This window comes from Trachurus japonicus, chromosome 4, assembly GCF_045865225.1.
Source record: "Trachurus japonicus isolate A0001 chromosome 4, Traja_1.0".
Classification (NCBI taxonomy): Eukaryota; Metazoa; Chordata; class Actinopteri; order Carangiformes; family Carangidae; genus Trachurus; species Trachurus japonicus.
Genome location: NC_140910.1, coordinates 2085919 through 2110893, shown reverse-complemented (window position 1 = coordinate 2110893; position 24975 = coordinate 2085919). Strand labels below are relative to the sequence as shown.

The following is a 24975-nucleotide window of genomic DNA, read 5'->3' as shown; positions in this document are numbered from 1 at the left end:
GAACACGACCTCAGAGCCTGAGAGAAAATGGTTTTCATGACTTGGGGGTGGACTGGAATGCAACCGTCCTTCCAGCTGCAACTCAAAAGTGCAGCACGCCGGCTCGCTGCGCGCAATCGACCGCTCCGGGTCAGCGTTTTTGATTCACTTTTATATGGTGTCAATTATTGTGATTTATTGTCCGACTGAAGAAAAAAAAAATTATAAAGACAGGTTGGAAAACCTGAGACAAAAAAAAAAAAAAGCCACCTGTCACCTGCCGTGCTTACTGCGCTGACTTAATAAAGACAATGCTGCGGCCCTGATGTGGACAGCCAGCGTGGCAGATGCTGGGTTCTGCAGCGAGAGCGAGTGAGAGCGCGGTGTGGCTGCTGCCAGCCTTCCTGCCTGTTAGCAGCTCCCAGCACAAGGACTAAATGTAGCAGTGTCAGACCGCACTGCAGAGCCACCACAACTGAATCAACACACCTTTTCTTTTCTTCACGATTCTATGATCTTCTCTGTTCCTCTGGTAATAAATAGCACAGACACACAAATGTGTTATCAATACTGCTCTGATACCAGTAGTTACTATTACCAATTAATCGCCATTAAAATTGCGACACTGTAGGGTTCATGTGGTAATGTGCTTGTAAACACTGAGGAATCATCCATCAAATGTGTTTTACATCATGTGTCATATAAGTAGACAATGGATTTTAAATAACTGTAGCTCAAGATGACTTACTGTACGTCACTATGAAACACGTGTGACTACAGTAGAAATCTAAATACTCCACAACAATATCTCTGATTACAGTCATAATCACAAACCAGCTCAATCACAGAGCCTGAGGCAACATCACAAGTAATTCACATGTTCCTACACTACTTTCATTGAGTATCCGACTCGCTAGCCTTTAGCCGTGCGGGCTGATCTGTTCTACCTTACGTCCTGGTGAGGACCTGAGGCCTGTGCTTACAGAGCAGGATCTGGGGTTAGTGAGATAACCTTAACCCTGGATTATCTGGGTTTGTCAGAGGTTACCATGGCGATTTAACCTGAAAACCGACAGAGGTACCTCAAGTTACCTGGCTAAATTCAAATCCTTCCTCGTAAGCAAAGGCCTCTGGACCACTAACAGACAGGGAGCACCAGGCAGGGTCACTGACACCAGATAACTCACCTGCAGCGTCTCAATCTGCTTTCGGATGCTGTTGTTAGACGGCATCTGGAGCGAGTCAGTGTGAGAAAAAGATCAAATGACAGGAGACAAAGAATGTGGGGTTCGGGGAAGGACACATGCAAGTTAAAGGCAAAAAACAAAAACAGAACCTAAATAAACATGACAAGAGCGGTGCAAAGAATATTCACTCTTGTCAGTGTGACGCTACATAAATCAACACTATTTTTCTGAGATGAAACACAATGAACTGTTTTGACATGTCACTTGTTAGTTAGTGGCATGGAAGTAATCCAAAGTAACAGTCCATTTGTATTTGATATGATGTTACATTATTCTAAAAAGGGCCAAAGCAAAGCAAAACATGGTGTGCTGTGGTCTGGAAATCAGACAGTGAGACAGAGGAAACACATAGAAATAGAGACATGGGGATGAGGGGGGACAGACAAGACGAGCAGAGGGACATTTAAAGATGAGGGTGGAGTGAATGATTTTCAAAATAAGAGCAAATAAAGCAAAAAAAAAAAAAAAAAAAAACCTAATTTGCCTGTTACGCCTACAGAACTGTTGAGAAGCAACACCCAAGTCAGCAGTCCATTAAGATCCGTTCCAAGCACGCTGTTGCATTTTAACCCTGTGGGGATTGTATTTACAGTAGGGCTGCACAAATATGATATAAACCAATTCTCTATATGTATGTACAGGTATCACCAACACTGGTCAGATGAGGTAACTGTTTTATTTTTCATATCTGCAATTTTTCAAGTTATTTGTTCCTCTTGTGGTTTATAGTGACGTAAATTAAGTAAAAGTAAATGTTAAGTTAACTCAAGTTGCAGTGAAAAGTCAAATTTAACATTTCAACTAACAACCTCTCTACTATTACTGTAAATACACACAACATGTACACAGTGGGTATTCAAATAATACGTTGTTAAGCATATTGGAGGCTGATGCATCAGAGCAGGGGTTTCTGGGAAACACATTTGTTAGGCATTTTTAACCATCAAAAACTTTGACGTTTATTATGAGAAATGACATCAACCTTATTTTGAAGCCCTACTGTAAATCAAAATGCTTCATACGTAATTAATTAGCCTATATATGAGCATGTCTCATGAGCAACCACAGGGTTAAAATCACTACTGGGACACAAAGCCCTAAATCACTGAGATCGTCGCTACACAAGCCACCACACAAATCCTGAACATTATCTCAATCAGAAGGATCAGCATCACCGCGCAGGAAACTGATTGCAATTTTCCAATGAAGGAAATCTAAAACAATTACAATGGTGAAAGAGAATGCCGGGATGAGATCACTGAGAAGACAGATGGCCGTTCAAATAAACCATCGGAAATCACCATCACAGAGACACAAACGGAAATTTATCCACCACAAGATCACACAATTCCCCCACAAAGGGTAATCAATGAGGAATGGAAAAGAGAGTCAGCGAGTCGGTCGGTCAGTCAGTGATTTGGTCAATCAGCCTCTGGGTTGAATCAGCTCCATGATTGGTCGGGGGGTGAGGAGGAAAAGTGGTTTGATCCGTTTGTAACTGGTTTACGAGGAGTCATTAACAGACCTGAGTTAAAAACAGCACTTGAGGCGAGTTGCATAATATTTGCTTCGGCTAAATCGGAGGACATCTCCGTGAAATTTGGTCCAGGTTGGTTTGGTTAATCTTAGTAATGCCTAATCTTTTATTACATGTTTGCATTTTTCTCCCAGCATAAATTAGCTTAGAATGGATGAAAGCTTTGAGTTCCTTCTCAAACAAAGGCTCTATTATTACCTTATCAAATCAAGTGCTATTCCTGTCCAGATCTGGTTGTTGATAATGGAGGGGAAAGTACATTATGATCTTTAGACAGAACCACAGAGCACACCGGTCACAACTTCTTCAATCAGTGGTATGAAGCATGTAGTAACCAGAAAGTTATCATAATACCAATAGTTCATTTCATTTGCACAGTAATGAATGTGAAAAGCTACCACATCATAATCAATTTCATGAATAAAAAGTTAAGTTGTGAGCTTGAATTTAGAGGAACTAATGTCACTTTATTCTGCTAGCAAGATGTCCAAAATTTCATTTCAGGTTTCATAACATGAGTCATATGAGGTTTTAAGTGAATTATGCAATGTCGAGTCTAGTATGGTGGCCTTAAAATACTTGAATCTGAAGAATACAGCCATTGTGCTGTTCCTTTACGCTATAGAGAGTAAACTTTGCAAAGTGCAGTGGGTGCAGAGGCCGAGGACCGGCCGTACCTTCAGGTGCGAGAGACAGTTCTGCAGGAAGATGTGCCAGTTGTTGAGGAAGAACTGCTTCTGACTAACGCACAGCAAGCATGTCACCAGGGGATACAGAGCCTGTGGAGGACAACAGCATCAGCATCAAAGAGCTAAAGACACACAAGTAGTTTGCTCACTTAAGTCCGGACAAAAGAGAAACTCAGTTGGTGTGTAAATACGCAGGACGTACACGGAAGTTGTATTTATATATGACAAGCCCAACATTTCTGGATGATAATGACAGAGCGGCTGTGCTGAGGCCAATACTGATGTCGGACAAATACAGGAAGAGTGAGATACAAAAGGAGAGGGAAGTAGTAAAGATGGAGTGTAAATAAAGATAGGGATGGGCCGATGGGGAGGAAGAGATTTAAAAAATATATATATAAGAGGATGTTACAGTTATTACCAAAGAGTGCTTCTTTCTGGAACTAAGGTCAAAGGTCGTCTGGTACAGCATCTCCACAAAGTTCTTCAGGCACGGCACGTTGACTTCATTTTTCACCGCCTGAGGATGAGCGCGTCGTTACCATGGAGCTCCAGTTGACAAAGATACACTGGGAGATTCATCAACATAGAGAAGAAAACAGTGGGAGCTGTTTAAAGTCGTACTCACAGCTGCAACGGGGATGAGGATCTCCACAAAAAGCCCTGCTAGAGCGTGCTTTACGTCCTTATCCTTGACTTCCAGGAAATACTGGGCACACTCCTAGAAAGGTCACACATGGGGAAAAAAACTATGTTTATAACCTGGTGATGCTACAGTTTGACATGAACATACAGCGTTAAGAAGATGCCACTGCCGGCCCTGGTTTGCTCCCATCCCAGCAGGATCTTCTACATTGTGAAGCATTGTGAAACGACTGTTTTTTATATGAGCCAAACGTGTGTGTGCCGACATCTTCACTCTGAATAAAATATGCAGAGCAGATATTGATTCATTTGTGATGGAAAACATAATGACATTAATGTAGAACCAGAAGCTGCAGCTCACATGACAAGAGCAGCATCCTGTTATTGTTATTTCCCCCTGATAGTATGAGCCACTGAGGCAAGAAAACACTGTTTTAAATCTGTTATTGACTTTATTTGGATCATTTTTCCTTAAGTACTAACAGAAAATGTATGTATCCTATAGTGCTCGGGCTTTAAACCAGCAGCATATGGGTAGAAACCATGATATGTGCTGAAATGGAGTGTTGAACATAAACCACAGAATGTTCCATTAACACATTAAGAAATCACAGTCGTGGTAAAACAGAGGAGTCAGTGTGTTTCTGTATAGAGATTAATGAAAAAGCTACTGCCCCATTCACAACTCTTGGCAAAGCCTGAAACACACATACACACACTTCTTGGCAAACGTCACCTTTGACCGTTACTCATCTAGCTTTATGAGCCAATGCTATGGAGAGCTGCTGAGTCTGAACAAAGAGGCAAGGGCGGAAAAAAAAATGTCTGATGCAACTGAGTAAAGGCTACTGTTTCTGTAGGTGTATTCTGGGGAATATGCGCAAATTAATGACTTTAATTTACCTGCATGAACTGAAAAGAAGCCTCAAAGTCCTCCACAGGATACATTTTCACCCGGAAGAACTTCATGCCCATGATGAGACTGATGATGCTCTGGACTATGTAGGGGCTCTGCTCTTTTTGCCTGAGCTCCTTCAGTTCTGTGATGAACTTCTTCCTCACTGCCTGAAACCTGAGGTCACGCAAAGACACATACACTTAGAGAAACGCTCCCCGAAAACATGTGTGACTGAGAGAATGTGATGAGTTGGCTTCAGCTGGTTGCTCACTTTGACTGTGTAAGGACACCAATGACCTCGGCGTACAGGTCCGCGATGATGTGCACATTACCAGTGTTGGGGCCACAGTACCTGCGAAGTGATGAAGCACATCCCATAGAGTATTACAAAAAATACACATCTGTTTTGAGGAACAACTGATGATACATCAAAGGCTGATTTGAGTTACTCAACAAAAGGCAGTTGTTGTTCAAGTGTCATTAAAGAGCCTCTTTATAATGTGACACAACAACCAGTCTATTCAAGTAAATATAAACGAGCGACTGCTGCACAGCCAGATCCAGAATTATCCATCAACATATTGTTTTATTTATGTGTTATTCATCACACTTACCCCTCTTTGTGTTTAAAGTGCTTGAATGCCAAGTTTAGAACTTCATGTACTAAAACATCTGGCACTGGATGAAGAGGAATCTGTGACGTAAACATGGAATCATTAGTCTTATTAGAAGCATTGATAGTCTTCATTCTTTCTCTGCGCTACCATTCATTACCCTCCCCACAGGAGCAAAGCCAAGGACAACTTAGCCGTGGTCTGCGGGGATTGGCTCCGAGCTCGCAGTGTTGCCGAGATCGAGACGGTGCACTTTAGAAACACACTCAGCTGGAAGTCGTTACGGAGCCAACTGTTTATTTACCTTGTCCCCCGTGTGAGGACAGAGCTCGCTAACATCGCTGCAGCTCATGTCTGCTCCACACGAGATAAAAAAAATAAACAATCCTTATCTTGGAAGACAAACGCCTAATAAGACAACCAGAAAAACTGCAGTAATCTACACCTTGTTATCAGGGGTGAAATTTGTAAGTAATAAAAATGTGATCAATGTTTCAGATATTGATAAATCCTCCATCTGTTCAGAAAGTGAAGAACTACAACTACATAAATGCTTTGCTTGACTGAGTATAACAACAACAGAACTCATCTACAGTGACTCAGTACAGTACGTACTGTGTGTTGTGTTTGTGCTTGTGAAGAGACTAATCACAAACACAACCACATGTTAGCTTCTCAGATAAGATAATGGGACTATCAGGTCAAGCAGGCACGCTGCATTTCCCTTCAGCATGTAAAACCTCAGCAGTCACGTGACCCCACCCACCCACACACACAAACACACACACACACACAACAACCCGGCTCGCACATACTTTTTATAGACGCTGTAAATCAGCTTATAAGAGCGTCGCCGCTCGGCTCACCTGTTTAAGAACTTCCACGGAAACTAAACAAAAAATGAAATCTATGGCTAAGTCCCTCCGTTCCAGAAGGTAATCTTTATCCCGGTGCTGTTCGTCTCTGTGGAGCGGGAGAGGGGGAAAAAAATTCATGTAAACAATGACTTTTTTGGGCAAAGTTCATCCTGAAACTGACAAGAAGCTGAAGTTTAAAAAACATAAATAAATGAAGACGAGTAACTCACCCTTTGGACTTAGTACTAGAGCGGGGCCTGTACTCATAAGACTCGTCTTCAGTGCCGCTCTGCCGCCGGTACCAGTCAAACAGTGTACGCAGTAGGGAGGGCAAACAGTGTTCTGCTATTGAGCTCATAGAGCTTATTAACTGGGAAAACAAACAACACATACAAACATCAGATACAAACTATCGCTGGTGAACCACAAATTCTGCTTTTGTATGTGCATAGTAAACATCTGTCAAATATGCAACTGATAGCGCTGCAAGTGTGTCGACCAGTGGTTCCCGACCTTTTTTTGGCTCATGACCCCATTTAAACATCACAAATTTCTGACGACCTCCGATCACATGACTGTACGTGATCGTCAATCAAGATGTGTCAGCTATATGCTGCATTGGTAACACTTTATAATAAGTAAACTCTATTAAGCATTAGTTAAGCATTAAATACTGAATTCATCATTTATAACACATGAATACTCATTAGTATGTAGTTTATAAACACAGTTGGGCTAAATATTTTTCACTCATTTGATAAGCACTAACTGTATTTATAAACTACATACATACTAATGAGTATTCATGCGTGAAATGATGAATTCAGTATTTAATGCTTAACTAATAGTGTGTACTTATTAAAAAGTGTTACCGCTCCATTTTATTTGAACTCGATTTATATTTGAGAAAGTGAAAGTGTAGAATACTGTTGTTTAAGATTGTGTGTGGTGTTTTTAATCAGAATTTTAAAAAGAATAATAGTTAGTTAAAAAAATATTTTTATCAGTCTTTTTTTTTTTTTATCAATCACTAAACATTTCAGGCGACCACATCTGAATTCCAGGCGACCCCACAAGGGGTCCCGACCCCTAGGTTGAAAAACACTGGTGTAGACGATGGTTCAATCAGCCCACAAGCACAGACTCAATAACTGGCAGTGACGTACAGGGGGAGTACAGACCAGAGCTTTTCTAAGCCAGTGGGTGACATACTGTAGCTATCGATTGCAATTAAAAGAGTGTGACGCTGGATGGATGTGTTGAGTTCATCGCCGTGTCGCTACGACATGGAGCAGCTCGGCAACACACGTGGTTTTCATTCTTACAGCCACAGTAACAACAGGATATCCTCCAAACACCTCACTGGCATTCTGAATGCTGCACTGATGGCATCAGACGGTGCTTTGCGTCGTCATGTACAGGTCTAATAAATCAAGCGTTAGATGATCTGTGATAGGTGTGTGTGTCTGAATAGTAACTGTAACAAAGTACATGTTACAGAAAACAAGAAACAAGATTGGTCGATATTACAAGGATTCGTTTTTTTCCTCAATACATGTGTGAGATGAGCGGTCAGTGTGCATTACCTAATTCAAGTGCGTGTGTGTGTGTGTGTGTCGGGGCCGGTGCAGTGTGATGAGGGAGGTGGGTGATGGATGCTTAGGTAGGAGAGTTATGCAACTGCTCCCTTCGCCCTTATGTCACCGGGCAGATACACTCCAGCACCCGATGCTGATTTACTGCTGAGGATGACACAGCGATTCTACACTCTCACTTTTTGCGCTCTCTATACCCATTTTCTCTCTCTCTCTCTCACTCACAATGGGGACAGCTGGATCTATAGCACCATATCCTCATTGGCTTTGTGTTGTGCTGAACAAAGCATTCTGCAGCGGGCCGGCCCATTGTATAGAGTTCTGCACCAGCGACAGATGAGGGACAGACGGGGGCCATTGAATGAGGGATTGATTGGGTGGAGCTGGGGATTCAGATGCTGCGTACACATACAGAGGTGGGAGATGATCGTTGTAGGGCGGGCGGGCGGGGGCGGGGGAGAGGGGGGTGATTGTGTCACATTCATACACCCACATGATACAGTTTTTTTTTTAGCTCCCGGTCATTACATGGCTGGACTGACCTGGTCAAACTGTGCATCTTCTCCTCTCTGGAGGGAGCGGGACAGAGGTTTCTCCTGTGGAGTGAGAGGGAGAAGAGATTAAGAAGAAGAAGAAGAAGAAGTGTGTTACTGAAAAGCAGACACTGTGTTACAGTCGGCCTGATGATGAGTAATCAAGTGAAGAGAGAAGAAAAATAGGTATTAAAGGGATAGTTCAACATTTTGATAATGGATTTTCTTTGTTTCCCTCATCAAACTCATCAAATACACAATCCAACAACTCCAGTCTCTGCATTTAACTCGAAAACAACTGTCTCGTAACGTTCCGTCGTTATCTCATTGCGTGGTGAATGTGCAGGTCACAACTTGTCCACCTGAGCGTTTTGGAGTTGTTGGATTGTGCATTTGTTGAGTTTGATGAGGGAAACCAAGAAATCCCATTAGCCTCTGTAGCGTAGCTCTAAACAGTTTGCGGCTCTGCTCCGCCGTTCTAAAAATAGCTTGCACCGACAATTAAAGATAACAAACCTACTGCTATGACTATAGGGATTATGGCAATGGACCAATTTGTCAAAATGTTGAACTATTCCTTTAATGCAGTGCATCAATTGAATGAGTGTCTGAATGAGTCTGAGGTTATCGTTTCAATAGGAGACAGATAATAAATCATATAAGCTCATGAGCCTCATACATCTTTTCTTCCTGAGGCATGGCAGTTAGTTGCAAAAGAGAGGAGGGTTCTCTCAGCAGTGTGCGCCGCATCACGTGTTGTGTATTGAATTTCATTTCCTGTGTTTCTTGACACCAGCTCTCACACCCCCGCGGACTCACCAGCGGTTCAGCCATCACCATCTCGATCTTCTTCTCGGCCAGCACAGCAAACTCTGCAAATAGACTCTTGATGACAAACTCCCCGGGCTTGAGCTCGGGGTCGATGGTTATGCTCGACATGGCGGCGATGCTGTGTTTCTCCCACGAGAGGGGAGTCACGGAGGAGGGGGCACGGCGTCTGCTCACGCTGCTGCTGACTGGTGCAGAAGCTGTGGAGAAGAGAGGGGGGGGCAGAGGGTAGAGGTTAGGAAATAATACAGAGGGAGTGGAGGCAGCAGGGTCACACCAAGAACACTTGAGGCATAAAGAATGCAATGTCATGGGCGAGTTCTAGTCCAAACAAGGGCACAGACGTTTCCTAAAGAGGGAAATTGACTGAATTGATGAGGGAGATCAAGAGAAAGACATTCCAGTGCTGTGTGCAGAGCAAAAACACTACTTCCACTTGATTCCAGCAAAGTAATTACAGACTAATTTTCTAAACTCATACCGCCCATTATATGCTCAAATCACATTAAAAGCAAACACATGGATAAGTTTAGCTACTATTAGAACTACATTAATTATCAAAATCTTCCCTGAAAGTATTAATATTTATGTTCATGTCTAAATCTAGACTAAGTACACATCAACTCTTTCAGCCATGCTGGTCTGAGAGAACTGTGCTGCTTTTCTTCTTGGTTGAAAACGGAGCAGATTTATACACGGCAGGAAAAAAAGTTCAAAAATATCTTGACATTTTGGGAAATACCCATTTCCACTCCTGTGCTGAGAATTGGAGGAGGAGATTAATAACAATCCCACGTCTGAGTGACTGATATGAAACTCACAGCTTAGTTCAGCATAAAGACTGGATGTATTGTCAGTTAAGGAGCTGACACAATGTAATCAGGGTACACAGGAAAGCTCTGACCAGGGCGGTCGGACAGCGTGAGAGAGCGACTTGACTTAAATTGGGTTTTTTTATTCTTGGTTTGCATGTATTTAACTCATCAAGATACTTAAAAAGAAACAATATAAATCAAACTATGGATGAAGATGCTGAAATCATTGAAAATTGTCATTTCAGTTGTGGTCTTTTTTTCTTTTCTTTTTTTTTAAAGATGATCCAAAAAGATCAGCAGCGTAGTTGAACCAAAGTACTCATAACAGTTCTTGGAGGTAAAAAAATGAAAAAGAAAAATGACTTGAATGTTAAAAGCTCTGTGCTATTAAATTGCTGACATGTGTTTCGCTGAAATTACCGCAACATTAATGAACTGTGACCGAGTAACACTGTGCTAAAGGTACGTCACTGATTGTGATTGGTACCATACTTATGCAATAAACACGTTTGCAAGATTAAGTAGGAAGCAGAACATTTCAAGACTAACTTTAACAACTGTGACAATAAATAGATTACTGAATATGATTTCCATGTGCGGCCTCTCTTACTGTTCCCAACCCTCAGCCAGGTGATGACAACAAGTCAGAGGGAATTAAATGCAGTTTAGTATTTTTATTTAATTTACTCCTTACTCTTAAAAGTAAGCACCTGTATTTCAGTAGTCAGGGGTATTAAAGTGACCACTGAAAGATCAGTGGCTTTGAATGCATAGGGTAGAACAGAATGTAAAGATTAAACTGAGGTTTAATCAGTAGCCAACAGTGGCATGGTGTTTGTTGATGTTTCATTTATCCAGATTTCCCATAGAAAATGCTTGTTTGCATATTTAAATGTGTCAGTGTGGTTAAAGAGGATCACATGGTAGACGCTGTCACCTGTGAGTATTGCTATGACACATTCTATTGTTACTACAGCAGAGCATGAACAGGCATTCTGGGCCTTTATCGTACTATGACCATAAGACTCCAGTTGAAACACAGTTAATCCGTTGAAAACACATGTTTAAAAAGCCCAATGTCCACAGAGCTCCATTAGCAGTACTCAGACCTGCCTCCTGAAACACATCCATCTAGGGTCACTGGAAGAACCCGGACATCTCTGCATTTGCATATGGCTCAGATCATTTGGTCATCCTATTCAAATAGTATAGGCAAATCTGAAGGGTTTGGTCACATACCCAACTGGGAACAAGATGCCAAACAATCAAACACGGGTGTAATGTTCAAGTGTCTACCTATTTATCTACCGAACCATTAGTGACAACCAATCACTGCTAGGACAACTACCTAAATCTCACAGCAACACGTAGTTTTTCCTTAATAGAAATAGGAAAACTTCTTAATGCAGATGAAAAACTGTGATAGGTGAACTTCAAGTTCTTACTATAGCTGTTTTTTAAAGCACACAGACATGTAAAGAATGACCTCTAAAAGCACTTGAAGAACCAGCTCTGCATGATCTAACATATAACTGCATTGCCATCCTGAAACACTGGTCTAGGACCAGGTCATGAAACCCAGATAGCTTCAACGTTCAATAATGGTCTCGCTCCAGCTGAGACACAAGCTCCAGTCGAGCTGAGTGGAAGCGGACGGCCGCTCGTAAACTGACCCTCTACCTCATTCCCTCCCAGGAAAGGCCTTGTTCTGTTTCTTCCTGGTTGTCACAGAAACACTCAGGCTCTGTACAGGCATGTACAGTGAATACCACTGAGGAGCAGAAAGGGCAGTAAAAACAAGATTTTTCAGCCAAGAGAAAACCCAAAAGATGAAGGTTTCTGCTTGATGACAATGTGCTAATCTAATAAATCTATGCATTGTTCAACACTCTGGAAACTGATACTGAATAATCACTTGATCTTTGAACTCCTCAAAAACTCCAAACCAACTGTGGTAGCTAAAATAACAACAAATCAATTTATCTTTATTGTACTTTTTCATTGACAGTAGAACTTTGGTGCACTTGATGTGATGCACTACGGAGCAAGTTCAGATATCTTCCATTATCTGGCTTCACTAAGCCTGACAACTGTAATCATGCCAAGTGGTCACACGGCAGCGGTTATCAACACAGCGAGTCAACCCAAGCTTTGCACAGTGTGTTCACATAAAAAGGAGCAGTGTCTGCAGCCTATGACCAATCACAGTCATGGACAAGTCTACTGGCAGCAGCGCGGCAGATTTTTACGGACAAAGACCAAACTATAATATCAGACAAAAACAAGACGTCACAGCATCGGGGCTAACAGCAAACGGCTGCAGCTGCCAGATGCAGGAAGGACAGCTGGCAAGAAAAAAATAAAACAATCCCAGACTGGGTGAACACATAGGTGAACAGTTTGTACTTCCATCACCACTCCACTATGGCAAAAGACGGTGTGCATTTACATTAAAGGGATAGTTAAACATTTTTGGCAAATTGGCCCATTGCCATAATCCCTAGTCTTAGGAGTAGGTTTGTTACCTTTAATTGTCAGTGCAAGCTATTTTTAGAACGGTGGAGCAGAGCCGTGAGCTGCTCAGAGCTACACTACGGAGGCTCATGGGATTTCTTGGTTTCCCTCATCAAACTCTCATGGACAAGTTGTGACCTGCACATTCACCACGCTATGAGATAATAACAGAACGTTACGAGACATACAGTATCTCACAAAAGTGAGTACACCCCTCACATTTTTGTAAATATTTTATTATATCTTTTCATTGGCACAACACTTAAGATATGACACTTTGATACAATGTAAAAGTAGTCAGTGTACAGCTTGTATAACAGTGTAAATTTGCTGTCCCCTCAAAATAACTCAACACAGAACACACAGCCATTAATGTCTGAACCACTGGCAAATGTGACATGTGTGTCAGTGAAATGTCCAAATTCTGCACAAAGTGTCAATTTTTTGTGTAGCTACCATTTTTTTTCATTTCACTTGGACATGGAGTTCACTAGAGCTTCACAGGTTGCCACTGGAAACCTCTTCCACTCCTCCATGATGACATCACGGAGCTGGTGGAGGTTAGACGCCTGGCGCTCCTCCACCTTCCATTTGAGGACGTCCCACAGATGCTCAATAGGGTTTAGGTCTGGAGACATGTTGGACAGTCCATCACCTTCACCCTCAGTGTCTTTAGCAAGGCAGTGGTCGTCTTGCAGGTGTGTTTGGGATTGTTATCATGTTGGACTACTGCCCTGGGCCCAGTTTCTAAGGGAGGGGGTCAAGCTCTGCTTTAATTAACGTGTTGCTCGCATGTGGGGCGAATGATGATTTTATCCTTGTTTTATCAGCTGCAACTGTGATCGTGGCATGTTGTTCTGTTATCTTGACCATAACCTGCTCCAGAACAGGTTAGGTGTGAAGCTAACGTTGTGATGCCCCCTAATAAGAAGTGAACCACGATCATCATCACCCTGAGAACCGGGGTTGAACCTGAAGCTATCCGGCTATTCCAAAACGATACCTCCTTTCCAGACCTCTGAACACATAAAGTCCTCCTGTGTCAGTTCTATACCACATTTTATCAAACCAGAACATTGGAAACAAGATCATTACTGTCACCAACAGTGTTATGTTTTCACCCATGTCTGTTTGTTTGTTGTTTGATTTCAAGAAAGATACTGCACCAGTCTGGGTGGAGGGATGTGGAACAAACCCATTAGATTTCTGTTCAGATCCAGTTAAAGGGGTGAATCCAGGGTTTCTTTTTATTTATTTTAAATCACTTTACTTAACATTGTAAGTTAGGGTGTTTTCCCAGAAATGATATCTGGAAAAAGTCATATTCATGGTGTTGAGATCTGATCCAGAAAACATAACAATGTGAACCACAAATCACCATAGGACAAACTGGTGTGTTGCAAACCAAAGTATTTGTTAAACAGCTATTAGCTATTTATAGAGATATAAACATCTTAAAATAATATATCTACCATTAAAAACCCTGAACAATCAGACATATTTGTCCCAACAGCTTCTAGCATATGAAAAATATTGTGGTAAACAATTAAAATGCACAGTCATTTAAAACTGTTATGATTACATTCATCATGAATTCCTGTTCACAGTATTTTTTCTGTGGAGCGAATGGAAAGTGGCAGAGTCGAGGCGAGTGTTGTCTGTGTTGTGGTCACGCTCTCCAGCAGCACAGAGGCCCTTTCAAGCATTTCCCTCTTTGTTTACTGTGCTTCACCAACATCCCCAATGATGTCACATAGCCAGCTTCTAATATCCAATCAGTGGCGTGTCCTCTACCCCCTCCGACCCTCTTTTGTCTCGCACCCTGGGCTCGATGGGTTGTTGACTGGCTCACACAAATTAATACCCCGACACTGTTTTTTTTTTTTTGTTTTTTTTTCTCATTTGATGGCAAAAAAGACGCGAGGCATCCTTTTCTGGGCCAAGTCTTTTGCACGGCCCCTCCTCCTCCCCCTCTCGGTCTCGCTAGGACATGCCGGTCATTTGTGACATGCCAAACTGATTTCCTTCCAAAGCTGACCACCCTGCACAGATCTCTTAGCAAATAAACAGAAATAAAAAAGCATTAGGGTTTCTCCTTAAAAAAAAGTCCCAGGGAGCTGTGCAGACTGACACTGCAGTGAATCTGGTGACTGATCCTCATGTCATCTTTGGTTTCCCACTCAAATCTGAGTACAAAAGTTCAAGCATGCTTTTCTAATAACACGCAAAAAGAGAAAAGGTTTGCCCTGCGCTTCGGGGCTTGTGTCTGAATCCACTGACAGATGTTGAGTCAGAAAACCTGAAACATGTTTTAAAGCCTGGGGGAAAAAAAATTTAATCTGCTTCCCTAGAAAACACTGACACATGGAGCCTAAATAAAAGACACACTTACTGCAGCAACGGCTCTCGTAGACAGAACTGACATGTTGCAGCTAAAGAGCTGTACAAGTAAATGCTTATCATGTTTTTGCTGTGTGAGGTCTGCGAGGGACACACACACACACACATACAGCCAAAGTTCCATGGTTGTGCTGGAGAAACAGAGCAGCCCGTACGATTACACAACTAAAAGAGCAGTGACTCCACCTTGTCACAGTTAAAATAAAGCCCTCCCCAAACGCCTGCTCACTTCCCCTGTCAGGACAACCAGAAACAACAGCACAAACACACACACACACACACTGCTGGAATGCAGGGCCAATGTGTGCGTCCATCTTTTTTAGAGGGAGACAAAAGAGTCACTGCCAATGTTTATGTGCCGTGGCCGTGCCAATTCTGCTCGATTGTCTCAACACGCTTCGTCTCCAACAAGTTGCTACTGGTTTATTCTTCACCAAAACCACTTGTGAATAAAAGATGCGGTGGCAAAGCCGACTGGTTTACTAGAAGGTGATCGGAAGGAGCTGATTAACAGTCAGAAGAGCGAACGGTGACCTCCATGTTAACTGTTGAGAATGTTCCTCGTGTTTTTTCCCTGTACGGATTCGACAAAATAAACATCAAAGTGAAACATTCAACATCCTCTGGGTTCATATCATACATGGGAAAAGGCATCAGAGGCAAATAGAAGATGTATGGAAGCAGCAACGAGATAATGTAGTGAAAATTTCACCATGTTTGTGTGAGAGGCCCGATGAAAAAGTGGCAACCAGCACAATGCAGGGGAGAGAATGTAAGAGAGGCAAAGGTAGGGGAGGTGTGGACTCAACAGGTGGATGTTTACCACCTTTTGAATTGCAAAATGTGTAATTAAAGAATTAAAATAATACAAGGTCTAAAAATGGTGTTAAGTGATAACAGCCCCGGTTCAACTGATATTAGGAGTGGATGAACAGTAAATGTGAAACAGACCAACCTCCAGTGCCAGGGATCAGACATTTCAGTGATCCAGAGCACAAACATGTTTATATGTTAGTAGAAATTCTAAGTTATTTATTGCCCTGAGGATAGAGAGTTACAAAATGTCCTGGAATGTCTTATCATTCCTCCATGTTTTGGCAGGGACATCAGATGTGAGTTGGAAACAATGGTTTCTGTGTTTGTGAGAAAAATCTTATTAAAAGGATATAAATAAATCACTCTATTTGTTGCACAATTTTTTTTAAACGTCTCAGGATCAGGGCAAAAACACAATGTGTTCAAACTTACTTTTTAATGCCTGTGGTCAATTAACAGGCTCTGATTTCTGCCTGACCTGCACCTGTTTGGACAGTGTGAGGAAACTGGAGCAGGTGGAGCAAACTGACAGATAAGGGAGAAAAACTCTGAAGCTCCAGTGTGTCAGTGTGTCTCTGAGCTACTTACAGCTTTATGGGGGGGAAAGTGTTTTCTTTTCAGCTGTTACTAACAATTATACAGTTACCTCTGGCAATGTATCCACACAGCTTTTACTCAGTGGTGTAGGGCCTGGGCTCTTCGCCTCTCAACCTTAGTGTTTGCTCACCATTTTTGGAAACCCTACTAATTAACAGGATGATTATATAAACAATCAGTCCAAAATTATAAGGAATAACACAAACACAAAGAAGTGATACTACTGTAGTATGTTTGGTGTCAATGACTGGTTAAGGAACAACCTTATCAACAATCTCTGTTCCTTGATTCAAATATAAGAAAAGTGGAGTTACCATAGTGAACAAAGTTGTGTGAGAAACAGTAGGAAAAGCTAATGTGATGATAATGTAACACTCTGCCTCTTCAGAGAGCGGTCTTAAACCTGTCATCAGTCTGGTCTGTGCAGACAGCCTCTGACAGATGATGATGATACAGTCAGTAGTACGAGGGGTGAACAGTACCAGGACTGTGAGAAATGTTGTAAATGTTGTGAACACAACTGTTTGAATCACAATGAATGACTTCAGGTGTTACTATAAAGTCTAAGCAAATTCAAGTCTGTTTTTTTTTTTTAAATAACCATATGAATTCATTTCACATGACAGTTTACTGCATCATGATACATCACTATGATCAACCCATGATTGATAGTGATCCAGTGAAAAAAGGGCGAGCTGAACATCATCCCTGTTTGGGACGAGGAGTGCGTGGTCAGAGTTGGTGAGGCTGAGGTCCTGCAGTCACAGCACGGCTCTGTACCGTCAGCAACGTGCTGTGAAAAACTGGCCACTTTGAAACGCCAGAATAATTAAGGCTGCCAAATGCAATGCAACCGCAAACTGCATTAAGCCTCTATGGGTGATTATTAGTGCAGATATGATTGGTGAAGGTGAATCAGCAGCATTTCTGCTCACTCTTCACCTTTGTCCATCTCTATATTTCAATGAGAGAGAAGAGGCAGGGCCTTTTTGTTTCCTGATGTAATATGGGAAACTAATAATAGGAGGGAACTAGAAGACGGATCAATAGTAGAGAACAGAGGGGGGGGGGGGGATGAGGGTTATAAAAGTGGGGTGTGATGAGTGCTGCAAAGAGAGAGATTAAAAAAAAAAGTTTATAAAGATGGGAGAGGAAGCTGGAAGAGGCCCGTGGCGACTGAGCAACAAAGCACTTCAGGTATCAGCAGATGCACATCAACCGACACATTATCTACGGGACAACGAGGAGCCAGTAGGATGGTGATGGGGTGGGGGGGGGTTAGACTCTGCTGAAGGAAGCGCTTCATTGCTCCCACCTGCATGCACATCAAAAAAAAGAAAAAGAAAAAAAACCTTGGCTAAACCTGGACTAAACATAATCTGTCATCCTGACAACTCCATTAATAACCACTTTCTTCCAGAGGCAGGTGATGGGAGATGTCTGGATGCATGCAGGCGTGTGTTGCCGTTGTTGCACAGAGGCTGCTGGCTGTGTGTGGCAGATAAGTCTGGTGGCCACAGTGTGGTATGTAAACATGTGTGCGAGCTTGGCTTGGCGAGGTACTCACAGCTGCTGCTCCAAGACTTGAGCAGAGATTTGATGCTGATCTCAAAGAAGACCGAATCCTGCAGGCTCAGCATGGCGGCGGAGCGGGGAGCAAAAAAGTTAGGCTTCACCAAACGAGGCACGAAATTTCACACGTCTCCTGTCACTTTCATTTCATAAAAAGCCAACCACTCCACTCTTCTCAAAAATTAGACACCTAAAAAAAAACAAAAAACTTGCAGGTCGTCTCTCCTGACCGGGATGAGGGTTAGGAGGTCGGGGGAGGGGGGGTGGATACTACCCTCCACAGGTGCTAGGTAAAGGCATCATTCTGTATGACAGCGTGAACAGCTGCTCAGGAAAAGAGATCCCAAAGGCGGTCCTACTTTTGTTTCCTCTACCACCTACTTCGTGGGAGAGTGAAAGTGCGCTAGGAGACGAGGAGAGTCGGCGCAGTCAGCCTGGATAGTTAAAGAAGTATTCCGACCCAGCGGCTGCTGCCCCCCTGCCAGTCCACAGAGTCCCTCATCCCCATGTCAGCACAGGGGGAAAAAAAAATCCGGAAAGCCGAAAACTGCGTGAGAACTTTTGATGAGAAAGCCGCAGCAGGACAGAACAGTGCGCGATACAAGTCTGAAAACAATGATAATATCCCTTCTCTTTTTCTCTTCCTGTGTGTGTGAGAGAGTGTGTGTACCAGTCCTAGCCCGCTAGCGCTGTCAGCCACCCTCCACCTCCCCTCACAGCTCTCTCTCCCTCTCCATTTGCTCGCGAGCAGCCCCTCCTCTTTCCCAGCTAGCTCTTGTTCTTTTACTGATGCCTGCTCTTTTCTCTCTGAGTGAGACAGAGCTCGTTTCAACAGCAAACAGAGGGGAGGGGGAGGGCAGGAGGAGCAGGAGCAGGGGTGGGGGGTGGGGGGGCGGGTGATGTCATCAAAATGCTGCGAGTGTTCCCTGGCCGCCGTTCAGCAATGCATACGCATGTCAAGAGCTGCTACTGTGCTGCCTCTCTCCGCTGCCCTATCAAAACGACACTTCCTGTAAGCTCCACAGCAATACTGATGCGTCATCCCTGACTGCAGTAGGAGGGAAAGGAAAGAATGGGAGGATGGAGAGAAAGAAAGATAGAAAAAAGAAGGGAGGATAAACTGAGCGGGGGGAGCGCACACACACAAAAAAAAAACAGTAGACTCATTCCCAATTCATCTCTACCCCCAAAACTGTAAAAAAAAAAATATATATATTCTATTTCTGATTTACATCTGCACATCCTAAAAAACTAAAAGTAAACTACACTTCAACTGTACTGAAATGTCACCAAACTACAGGACCAGTGTGTTAGTGGCACTTTGTACCAGTTTCTAATCTGGGATCATGGTACGACAGCCAATCACAGCTCATCTATTTGTTAAACCAACCGTTCACACCCAATGGAGTCATAGGCATTACATCATTGCTCCATCCAAAAAGCTACCAGTCATAGTAACGCACAGAATGATACACAATCGCACTACACACTGCATTAGGGAGCCCGCTGTATTTGTGCGACACACACACACACACACACACACACATCCACACACACACACACGCCCTCGATTCATCTGATATTTTAATCCCGTGTTGATGGTCACTTCTCCTGCCCTCACACAGACTTAAAAAAAAAAAAAAAACAGATCCACATGACATCAAGCAGTGTGCAGCGGACCACAGGATTAAGTTTGTTAGCAAAATATTCTGAGGGGAGCAGCGATGGGAAGGCTGCGCAAGACAAATGCTCTTTGTGTTCTTTTTAGTTTAGTCTTGGTTTCTCTCTCCCTCTCGCCCTCGGTCTCTCTCTCTCCCTCCCGTCACATGTCCTCCACTATACAAGTTATGCAAAATGAGGCAGAGCTCATTGCAAACAAACACACGACACAAGCAGATGCTTTGTGGAGCCTTGGCTGCTGCTCGGGCCTGATGCAGGTTTCCACTGTGAAACTGGGCCTTGTGATAAACAAACACAGATTCTTTACAGTCCCACTGCACATTTTTACAGTCATTAACATAACGCTCTGATTTCTTTTGACAACGTCTCCGAGGTTTTGTTACACGTTTCAAATGCGCTGGCGAGATTTCAATGTTGCCATTTCTGGGTGATTGAAAAAAACTCTGCTCAAGTTTTTTTTTTAATTAAAGGGATACTTCACCCAAAATCGATAATTCACCAATTTTCTACTCATCATCATGGCCAAGGAAGGGTTTGGAGAACTTTCAGAGTTATCAAAACGCTTTTGTAGTTCCAGGGGGGGTCAGGCTGGCAACTTGTTTTCATATAATGGCGGTGGATAGAGTTCACTATTGAATCGTCCAAAACACACACTATGAAACATCCAAATACCTCCATACTGCTCATCTGTACTGACACTGAGCTCCCAGTGGCTGCGTGAGATTTGCTCTGAGTTCTTCCGTGTTTACATCATACATCCATTGGTTTACAATGACAAACAAACATCTCACAGCAAATCTCGCGCATGCACACGAACATCAACAGAGCCACTGGGAGCTACTACTACAGCAAGGCTAAAAACAGAGATCAAATTATGTTTTTGGAACAACTTTTTCATGTGGTGGCTTCAGGACAGAGTATGTACAGCAGTATGGAGGTATTTGGATGTTTCATAGTGTGTGTTTTGGATGATTCAAAAGTGAGCTCTATCCGCCACCATTATATGAAAACCCGTTGCCAGCTGGACCCCCCCTGGAACTCCAAAAGCGTTTTGATGACTCTGAAAGTTCTCCAAACCCTTCCCTGGCATGACGGTGAGTAGAAAATTGATGAATTATCGATTTCGGGTGAAGTACCCCTTTAACCTCAGACATTTTGGATGGACATAAAAATTAGGGCTGTCCCGATTATCATATTTTGATGCTTCGTGGAGGGGGGGAAGGGGGGGATGTGCACGATGGTAGCAGAAATAATGAAAGTAATGGCAAACAAACACTATATCTCCAAAATGAGGCAGGTTTCCAGGATGCCAAGTCGCCTACTCATTTTAATGTGACAATTGCCGATGAGAACCGGTGTCAAAAAGGAAAAAAATAAAAAATAAAAAATCGATCACGGACTTCATGATCGATTACCATGGCAACGAACGAAGCTTTGACTTTTTTGGGTCAGCCCTAATAAAAATAAAGTTGACTGATCAATAAGCATTTTTACCAAAGATCGTTAAGTACTTCAGATGAGCTAAAACAGGCTTTAAGACAGTCATCTGCATGTGTACACAGAATCAGAGTTTATATTTTGATCCCTATCTTTATCTTTAACGGTGAGCGGGGACCTTGACATGGATTGTTTTCTGTAAACCAGCTTTATTGTTGCAGGAATGCCGAGGAATAACTGACAACAGCATGTCTCTGGGAACATTAGAGCCGAGAGCTCGTGTCCAACGCAGCTGACGTAAGTTGAGGACTTCAAATAAACAACATTATGACTTGACTTCCTGGAAAGAAGAGCTCACTGATCAAATAATCCCCACTAAATGCACAACCCTGGTGAGTTATTGTAGCTCCATTCACAAAGTAGGAGCAGTGACTGACAGTCGGTGGTCCAGACTGCGCAGAGAGAGACACAGAGAGAGAGAAAGAGAGAGTATCGGGGAGCTGTTCCTCCCAGGAGCCCACAGGGTGGAGGATGCATTTCCTGTTCTGGCCTCTCTGAAGGGCAGTGGTGGGAACAATAATCGATAGGAGCTGTAATTCAATCCCTGACCTCCCCGGTGGTGCCTGGGCTGGAGAGGACACGCCATTTAGATCCATCACGGCAGTCTGGGGTATGCACTATGCAGCACGGCTCAACCTGCACAGCCCCACACTTTCAAGCTCTCCCTGGAGTCCGGCCGGGGACCAGCTATTTCAAAACCTCCTGCAAATAATTAGCAAGAAACAAAGTCTGTGCACTTAATAGGCTTTTAAACCGCTTTCACAAAAAAAAAAAAAAAAAAAAGATGACTGGGCCAACTTGGATGATATAATGCTCTACGGCTGTAGGATGGAATAATCGCGCCCTTTTATAAATAACTCCTTGCACAAAGCGCAGACGCACTGGAACTCAATGAGAGGACTTTTTTCCCCTCCGGTCGCACCGAGAGCAAGCAAAGTCATTCCTCAGATTTGCCTGGCAAATCAAGGGAGGTAACTCATTTCAGCAAAGACTCATTCTTGGGGGGGTCAGACGGCTCCGGAGTCTCCATGGAACGACAGAGCAGAACATTGTGCAAATCTGAATTAAAGCTCCTCTTAACACCGGGTAGCAGGAGGTCAGCACATTACTCATAGCTCTTCTTCACATGAGAGCCATCTTCAAGTTGTTCATCGTGGAGAGGGAGGGTGGGGGGGGCTAAGCTGGTTGGAGGAAAAAAAAAGCACTAACAGTGATTCATGGCATCAGTCTTCACAGCTATGACACCATATCCCCACTAAGTGCACAGTCAGCTGCACCATTACGAGGTTTGTTTCACCACAGTTGGCTAATAACCATTTAAGAAAGGAGATGAATAAGTTTGCCGGGGCCCCGTCTGGGTCTGGATACACACCCTGCAGACTGCTGCTAAGACCCAAAAAAAAAAAAAAAAAATCACATACACATTTTTTCGTTCCATGGTGCACAGTCATGTTCTGTCACATGCTCCCGAACACTCCCGATATCACAAACAGGAAATCTGCTACGCCCATTAACCAAACACCGATCAAACCCTTCCCAAAAAAAACCCCAGCTGTACATCCAGCTACTTGCTGATGTCACCGTGTGCAAACAGAGACAGATGACAGAAAGAAAAGAGCAGCACCACCTTAAAAACCAACTCAGGCTCTGCCAGTTCTGCAACAAGGGAGTGGTGCTCGGCTCTCGTCTGAAACACAGGGCAAATAATCCCCGAGGTACCAACGCAGCGCCGCTGTACCTTTTCCAACGCACTCCTCCTTACCTCAGCTACTGGAAGTGATCACATCACCTCTTTCATCACACAACTCACCATCATGACCCCTGACACGACCAGCATGATGTAAAAAGGAGACTTTTCTAAAATGTCGGATGTTTCCTAGTTGGAAAAGAAAGAAAGACAGAAAGGAAAGTATTGAAAACAGTTTTCCCCAGTCTGGTCATCTCACTGACTTTTTTTGGTGTAAATGTCATCATCGTATCCATCTCTCTTAGCTCGACACAAACGCGCACATGAACACATCATCTATCCTCACAGCTCAACAATGCTACAAAGTGAAGTAAAAAAAAAAAAAATCTCTCACTGTTAGTGTGGGTTAGTTTAATGAGCTGATGGGGCCTATTCTGAGAAGCTAACAGGCTAGGTGAGTACAGCACGAGGGCAAGCTGAGTCATGCTTTAGCCATGAGCAAACAGGGAGCAAGCATGCTCTGACAGGTAGCTCTGCAAAGAAAATACACAGAGAGGCTGATGACGAGTCATCACCCCACTGCTGGTGCAAACTGGCTGCCCTGCACGCACTCACAATTTGTATGTGTAGTACACGCGTCTGCTAAACCTTTAACTACTGTATCCGAAGAGAAAACAGTCCGCTTCCATCTGTGGATTAACGCTGTCAGCAGAAGTGATGCTCAGAAGTAACACTCAACAGACTTTTCATATAGCTTCCGCAGAGGGATTGTTTATTCTTTTGTTTATTTGTTTTTGGGTTTTTTTTACCTAAATATAGATCTCATGCGGAATATATCAGCATTACAAAAACAGAACCTGCATCTCAGCTTTCCTTTGACGCAACAGCCAGACAGCATCAAGAGATGCACTAGTAGTCAACACACTCAGCTACAGCTAAAGAAGACCTGGGAACGCTGCGGGGTGTCACAGGAGGAGCTTGAAGATGTTGCTGTATTATTTTGCTTGACATGAGGTCGCTATGACCTTTCACAGAGGTTTGTATGGAAAATAACAGTAATACACAGGGACGCACTAATCTCGCAAATTAGCCCATTGCCATAATCCCTATAGTTTTAGCAGTAGGTTTATTACCTTTACTTTTTCGAACGCCGGAGCAGAGCCGCGAGCTGCTCAGAGCTACACTACGGAGGCTCATGGGATTTCTTGGTTTCCCTCATCAAACTCATTAAATACACAATCCAACAACTCCAAAACGCTCTCGTGGACAAGTTGTGACCTGCACATTCACCACGCTATGAGATAATAACGGAACGTTAGGAGATGGAGTTGTTTTCGCTGATGTGCGTTCCCGTCTGAAGCAGTTTTTCAGCAAGCAGTCTCTGTATTTACCTCGAAAACAACTCTGTCTCGTAACGTTCCGTTATTATCTCATAGCGTAGCTCTGAGCAGCTCGCGGCTCTGCTCCACCGATCTCAAAACAGCTTGCACCGACAATTAATGGTAACGAACCTTCTGCTATGACTATAGGGATTATAGCAATGGGCCAATTTGTCAAAATGTTGAACTATCCCTTTAAGATCGGATATTGCCCCAAATATCAACTAAATACCTAGATCAGGTATCAGATAATGGGGCTGATCCATGACGGCAATCTGATCACTTCAATTCTATGTTTGTGACACGTGCTGCTCACGTGTCCAGCAGCAAACAGAGTGACAAGGTTTTACAAAGTCAAGCCGGATGCCTTCACTCTCTTCCACACGGCAACAGTGGTATTGGATCGGTGTCGGGTATCGACCAAGTATCAGTATCGACATTAGGGCTGAAAAAGCGGGATCGGTGCATCCTTAATAATGCGTATTAAACATGTGGATCAGAGGGGAAGCCATGAGGATCACATGTTTCAATCTAGGACCAACGGGCAGAATGAATATTAAACTAAGAATCTTAAAGTCGTCATCATTTCCTGCTCT

At 43.2% G+C, this 24975-nt stretch overlaps 1 protein-coding gene across 25 annotated transcripts in view; it reads right to left on the bottom strand.

Moving 5' to 3' along the window:
• The window catches only part of fryl (furry homolog, like), a 77859-nt gene that overhangs the window by 41146 nt on the left and 11738 nt on the right, over positions 1 to 24975 (bottom strand). For 11 of the 25 annotated variants that reach the window (XR_015035682.1, XR_015035683.1, XR_015035684.1 and 8 more), the window contains exons 2-13: positions 23124 to 23189; positions 9414 to 9622; positions 8604 to 8657; positions 6697 to 6836; positions 6476 to 6572; positions 5610 to 5689; positions 5267 to 5347; positions 5001 to 5169; positions 4081 to 4173; positions 3874 to 3972; positions 3441 to 3542; positions 1167 to 1211 (exon numbers count right to left, since the gene is read on the bottom strand). Coding sequence is in view for 22 of the 25 variants with exons in the window: in XM_085773286.1 (XP_085629412.1) it covers positions 1167 to 1211; positions 3441 to 3542; positions 3874 to 3972; positions 4081 to 4173; positions 5001 to 5169; positions 5267 to 5347; positions 5610 to 5689; positions 6476 to 6572; positions 6697 to 6836; positions 8604 to 8657; positions 9414 to 9622; positions 23124 to 23189 (1235 nt within the window). In the remaining 3 variants the exon portion in view is untranslated. Of the gene's footprint in view, positions 1 to 1166; positions 1212 to 3440; positions 3543 to 3873; positions 3973 to 4080; positions 4174 to 5000; positions 5170 to 5266; positions 5348 to 5609; positions 5690 to 6475; positions 6573 to 6696; positions 6837 to 8603; positions 8658 to 9413; positions 9623 to 18131; positions 18946 to 23123; positions 23190 to 24975 lie in introns of those variants that run through there. The other 14 variants (XM_085773304.1, XM_085773305.1, XM_085773293.1 and 11 more) reach the window with 5 other exon arrangements.